General features: G+C 38.6%; 1 protein-coding gene across 1 annotated transcript; it reads left to right on the top strand.

The window, feature by feature from the left end:
* Positions 1-215: 215 nt before the first annotated feature.
* Positions 216-5,927, top strand: ip6k2b (inositol hexakisphosphate kinase 2b). Its single transcript, XM_067373072.1, has 5 exons — positions 216-724; positions 2,341-2,557; positions 3,037-3,185; positions 3,327-3,502; positions 4,489-5,927. The coding sequence occupies exons 1-5, from the start codon at positions 502-504 to the stop codon at positions 5,014-5,016; spliced, it is 1,293 nt and encodes a 430-aa protein (XP_067229173.1). The 5' UTR covers positions 216-501; the 3' UTR covers positions 5,017-5,927.
* The last annotated feature ends 374 nt before the right edge of the window (positions 5,928-6,301 follow it).

Below are 6,301 nucleotides of genomic sequence, written 5' to 3'. Positions count from 1 at the left end.
CTCATCTCTTTGTTTTGGTCTTTAACACCAACAACCCCCCACCTATATCTCTCTCACACACTCTCTCTTTCCTTTCCCTTTGTTTGTTCAGTTTCCCCTTTCTCACTTCCCACCCGACAACAGCTGCTGTGCTCTGATTGGCTGAGTTTCAGGAGGGGGGTGGAACCATGTGACTTGTTGTGATATTTTCCTGCCTGCTTAGAACAGATCTCTCAGTTACAGAAGAGACAGGGACAGACGCACTCTCACATTCTGTCCTCAGTGTCAAACAACACTGCTACGCTTATTAAAAAAACATTATTGTAACGTATCTCCTTCTGGATTACCATTTTCATATTCCTTTAACAGGAAAAAAACAGGAATATTTTTCTTTCTTCTTTTGGTTTTCTCTGCCTTTTGTGCCTGAACTGCCACCAGGGAAACGGGAACGACGGAGAAGAAAGAAAGCAAAACAGATAGACAGCGATAGATCAGCCTGAGAGAGACGGATGTGTACGGAAGATGAGTCCGGCTTTAGAAGCGCTGATGGAGGGGTGTAGATACCCAGGGAAAGGAGCGATGAAGGGAGGAGTAATGTTGGAACCGTTTGTCCATCAAGTCGGCGGTCACTCTTGTGTACTGCGGTTTGGGGAACAGACCATCTGTAAACCACTAATACCAAGAGAACACCAGTTTTACAAGAGCCTGCCACCAGAGATCCGCAAATTCACGCCACAGTACAAAGGTAAGTGGACACTTAACAGAATATGATCATTACAACCAATCAGGCACATCTCGTTTATGTGCTATTGTGTGCCATAGCCTTCCTTCCTCTATCCTGCTTTCTTTTTCACTCTGACACGGGCTTTAAATCATCATTTTAATGAATTTGAATGAATAAGTTACACTGACTTACTTCCAACAGTGCAGCGTGACTCCTATAACAAGGCCACACAGACTTTCATATGCGGTAACTGATTGGATGGCCCTTGAGTTTTTTTTAAATGACATTTAAATGGCCATAGATAGTCAGACATGTTGATAGATTTAAAAACATGTACTAATTGGTACAAAATGGATTGATGGTTTGAGATATGACACAAGAACACTCTCATAACACTTTTTGACACTCAGATTTATGCTCATGGCACCAGATAGAATATCATGTTCAGTTCTTTTAGTCTGATATATTTAAACATACTCACGCACAGACACTCTGGCATCTCTCACAGTGTATTTGGCGGTGTCTTTGACTGGGCAGCAGTGTAGGACTAAAAAAAGCTGTCAGGCAGAGAGAAGATGACATATAGGAAAGAATGTGCACACACACTCACATGCTTGAGCATACTTACAATGCTTACATTCTAACATGCTCATCTCGTGGGCACAAATATTGACTTCTTACAATAAAGCCTAACTCGCAAAGAGAGACTAACCACACATGTCCTCTGACTCAGCAAGTGTAAGGCAAAGTGGGTATGAGCGTTGGTGCAGAGACGTGACATCAGTGCTACTGATGTCATCCTTCTTTCATGACTGCAGAGGTTGAGCGGCTGCAGGGTCCTAGTGCCTGGCGGTCTCCTTCACATATACTTGCACACAAACACCACAGACAGCTTTCAGTAGTTAAAGCTTGTGTTTTGTGATTAAAAGGATTTGTTTTAATGCTTATCATGCCCTTCAATGTTGAAAAAGGTTTTGCTGTTCTCTTTCTTTCTCTGTCTGTACCCCCTACCCCACTCAATTACCCATAATCCCCCTGTGATGCTTAGTTCCATCTATGGTTATAATGAGAAACTAGCATAAATCATGTATTCGGCCACATGCTACTTCTGTATATGTATCTTTTTGCTTTGTATTTTATGTATTGCTCTGTATTCCAAATGTATCGAAGCAGTTTTCCAATTTGTTGCTGTTTGTAAATTTCATAAATTTGATACATTTTCTGTAAAACTCAGAATCTGAAGTTGTCATATGCTTCTTACCTGTATGTGGGAATCTTGCAGATGGTTTGTCCAATGAGTAGTAATAAAAGAGCTCATTGAATTATACCTTCTTGCCTCCTGTGTTTTTCGTGTGTCTTTTTCTGCTTAGCACTAGAAGGCATGCAAAACACTCTCACATTTTCATGACAGTGCTGAATATTCACTATGTACACATTTACATTCCCTTCTCAAACCCCTGCTTTTATTTTGTTTTATGCATATTAAAGTACAGTTTTAGCCGGATTGGGTAAGAGCTACATTTTTTAATCATCATATGATTCATCGTATTTGAATCATATGTTGTTTATGCGTCAGCACGAAGTCCAGTGTACTCATCGTCTCTGTTTATCTCTTTTTTCCCTCGTGCTTTCTTCAGGTGTGGTGTCGGTGAGTTTTGAGGAAGATGAGGAGGGGAATCTGTGTTTGATAGCATACCCGATTCTCAGTGATCCAGCTGATTTGGAAAACAAGGAGCCCTCTGTTGATGGCGAGCCCAAGAATAAGCTTGTTAAGTGGGGGAAGAAGAAGCCATCAGGCCTGCTTCCGGAAAACGAAAGAGCCAGACAGAGCCGCAAAGAGGAGAAGGGCAAAAGGTGAGGGAGGGCACATGATTCATAGGTTGTTGTTCAAAAAATTGGGATCAGCGCTTTTTTTTTTTTCTTCTTCTTTTTTTTTTACATTGTTATATAAATGTATATTTAGAATAAATGCTGTTCTTTTGAATTTTCTATTCTTTAAAGAAATTAAGCAGTACAAATGTTTTCAACATTCATAATAAGAAATGTTTCTTAAGTACCAAATCAGCATATTAGGATCATGTGACACTGAACGATCATCCATCACAGAAATAAATGACATTTTAACATATATACTGAAATAGAAAACAGTTATTTTAAATTGTAATCATGTTTCACAATATTACTGTTTTAAAGTTTTTGATTAAATAAATACAACCTTGGTGAACATAAGAGACTTCTAAACAAATGTGTTTGTGATCCTAATCATGTAATTCAATGTTTAGCACACAAAAATACACACAGGATGTTAACCCTTTCTTCTCTGATCTCTGCAGTAATCGGGATGATAAGGCCGAGGTTTTGTACTACAGCCTGGAAAAAGGAAATGTGGTTCCTCAGATCAAACACAACCCTTGGAGTCTGCAGTGTCACCAGCAACACCTACAGAGGATGAAGGAGAACTCCAAACACAGAAACCAGCACAGTATCCTTTTTAACGAGTGGACGCATGCAAATAACCACTGTATAATGATTAGATAAGAATACCAGCACAAAATCTTATTATACGGCATGCAAATTTATTCAACCCTGTAGTATTCCCTCCTTGACTCAAGAACCCTCTTAGAATTTATTCTGCTGGAGAATCTAACGTGGCGGTACCGGGTTCCGTGCGTTCTCGATCTGAAAATGGGAACACGTCAGCATGGGGACGATGCCTCTGAAGAGAAGAAAGCAAATCAGATTCGTAAATGCCAACAAAGCACTTCCTCTTCTATTGGAGTACGCCTCTGTGGCATGCAGGTAATTACACATCTATATACATGTGCACACCAAAAATGTTTTGCGGTATACACAAAATATGTATTTTTCACTGTTGTTTAGTCAAATGATTTTGTATATAGCCATGCTGGTTTAATGGTTGTAGTAGGGATGCAAAATATTGAAATACCTTATTGATTTTTGGCCTACATTGGATATACAGTATCTTGACAGAATTTGAATTGTAAATTTAATTGTAAATACTCATTTCCCATTTTCCCACGTTATCTAATGCTCATTTAAAAAAAAAAATAAAACTAATAATTTAACACTGGTAAATGAAATCTTTATTAAATCTCAAAATGAATATTGATTTTTATTTATTAGTACTGTACATTATAAATTAATTTATTTATAGCTTTTAAAATGACTGATATTGTTTTTGTTTTTTAATTATACAAAATAGAATTGTCATATCTTCCGAAAATTGTAAATCATTTTTATTCTATTTTTCTATTTTACAGAATATCATATCTTAATAATTAAATTTTTGTATTATTTTAATATTGTTGCATCCCTAGTTTCTACTATCACTCGGTGGTCTCTTTTTCCTCACATAATAAAATTATTTAAGCCAGCTGTGTAATGAGAATGAAAATGTGCCATCAGCTAGTCATTATCGCCAAGTAAACATTTTCAGGTTTATACAAAACCAAAAATTTGATATATATATATATATATATATATATATATATATATATATATATATATATATATATATATATATATATATATATATATATATATATATATAATATAGCTCTGGAAAAAAATTAAGACACCACTCCAAGTTCAGAAATCAATGTTAAGTGGTCCCTTAATTTTTTCCAGAGCTGTATATAGAATTTGTCTATTCTATAATATAATTAAATAAAATTTTATATTATATTATTTCAATGTGTTCTTTTTAATATTTTGGTGATTAGCACAACCCTTATTCTGATTCCGATCTGTATTTCTCCTCATAGGTGTATCACAACGCTACTGGGCAGCTGATATTCATGAATAAGTATCACGGGCGTAAGCTGAGTCTGGCCGGGTTCAAAGAGGCTCTGTGCCAGTTCTTCAGCGACGGCCGAGTTCTGCGCAGGGAACTTCTGACCCCAGTACTGCAAAGACTAAGAGAAATGAGAGCGGTGCTGGAGGCCTGCGAGAGCTATCGTTTCTTCTCTTCCTCTCTTCTCGTCATCTACGACGGGGCTCCACCCCCTGCCCCATCTCGATCGCGGCCCTCACGTGGAGGAGAGGAGGAAGATGAGGAGGAGGATGATGAAGATGAGGACGATGATGAAGAGGGAGCCTACGGAGGGCGTCACGATCACTCCAGCAGCATTTCGCCGATGGTGGATGTTCGAATGATCGATTTCGCCCACACAACGTGCCGCGATTACGGAGAGGATGGCATCGTTCATGAGGGTGGAGACAGCGGCTACATCTTCGGCCTACAGAATCTCATCAGCATTCTGTCTCAGCTTGAGGAGCACAGCAACGACTAAACGCTTGCGCGACATCTTACCGCGCATCTGCCATGCCAGGCTTACCGTGGGCACCCTGAACATGCCATCAGGGTTTAAAGTTCACGCTTAGCTCGCCCCGCTCTGCTTTTTCAAAGCCCTAGCGGGGAGCAGTTATGTAGGCAAGGGTCAAAGGAAAATCCTGAATTCCTAGAATCCTTCAGGAGCTGAATGGACTGAACTGTTTTGTAATTTCTCGCTGAGGTGATGGAGTGCGGTCCTTCTCCACGCCTGTTGTTTCTGCTTGCCCTGAATCGCAGATGGGCGGCAGTAGATGAGTTTCTGTGACATCTCATCTGCTCCTGTATCTTTTGTTCCATCATCTATAAAAGATAAAAGAAATAAGCTGTCGCTTGCATTAAAAGAGACATTTTATACAAAGACATTAGCAAAAACTGATGTTCTACACACCTTTGAAGAGAGGTGGGTTTGTAGCAACCGTAGCACAATCATAAACTGATATGACAAGCAACTTAGCAACATACACAAAGGTGCTTTAGAAATACTAAGCAGGACCCTGCAGGACTCAAGGGAAGAGACTTACTCTGTACTTGTAGGGAATGATGGGTTTGTGGAAAAGGGAATTTGCATAGTCCTTTTCACATTCCTTATCATAAAAGACTTTTTCTCTTGGACATTTTAATATATTTCAATGTCTTGGATCCTCTTCATTCCATAGCCATGTGTTGAAGATTAGCATCCTCACTCCAGAGACTTTAAAGAGAACCTTATTTATTTATAAGAATATTTCTATCAGGCGTGAATGGAAATGTGACATTCCATCCTTTAGTTCTACCGTATGTTGTAAGTGATATAGGTAGAGAAATGATTTTTATGTCATGGTTTTCTCTGTTTTTGACATGATGAAACAAAATAAAGAGAAATCTGTTTTGTTGTGGTATTTTTGAAGTCTGTTATTTGTCTGTGTGCTTGTTTTTGTACAAAATCAGATTACAGCGTGTCCTCTTTGACATTAGACTCAATTAAACAACTACAAAGTACCAAAAGCCAAATAATATTAGCTCTCTGGTTAGCGCAAATGTTTGTTTACTTGATACAAATAGACAAGCAGCAAGTCCTCCAAAGGCAGATTAAATTTAGTCGAAGACTGTGGCTACTAATGTGTAAACAACAATGTACTTGTGCAGTAGGTTCAGACCCTGGTCAGAGAACATGGTTCAAATGCAGGTCTTGATATGAGATATAGCACAGTGAAAGGCCTTCTAAATTATAAATAAGCAGCATCGCTTTCATCTGACAGAGGGCA

Source organism: Chanodichthys erythropterus, chromosome 21 (assembly GCF_024489055.1).
Source record: "Chanodichthys erythropterus isolate Z2021 chromosome 21, ASM2448905v1, whole genome shotgun sequence".
Taxonomy (NCBI): domain Eukaryota; kingdom Metazoa; phylum Chordata; class Actinopteri; order Cypriniformes; family Xenocyprididae; genus Chanodichthys; species Chanodichthys erythropterus.
Note: the sequence above shows the minus strand (reverse complement) of the source record. Positions and strands in the feature narration are given on the sequence as shown.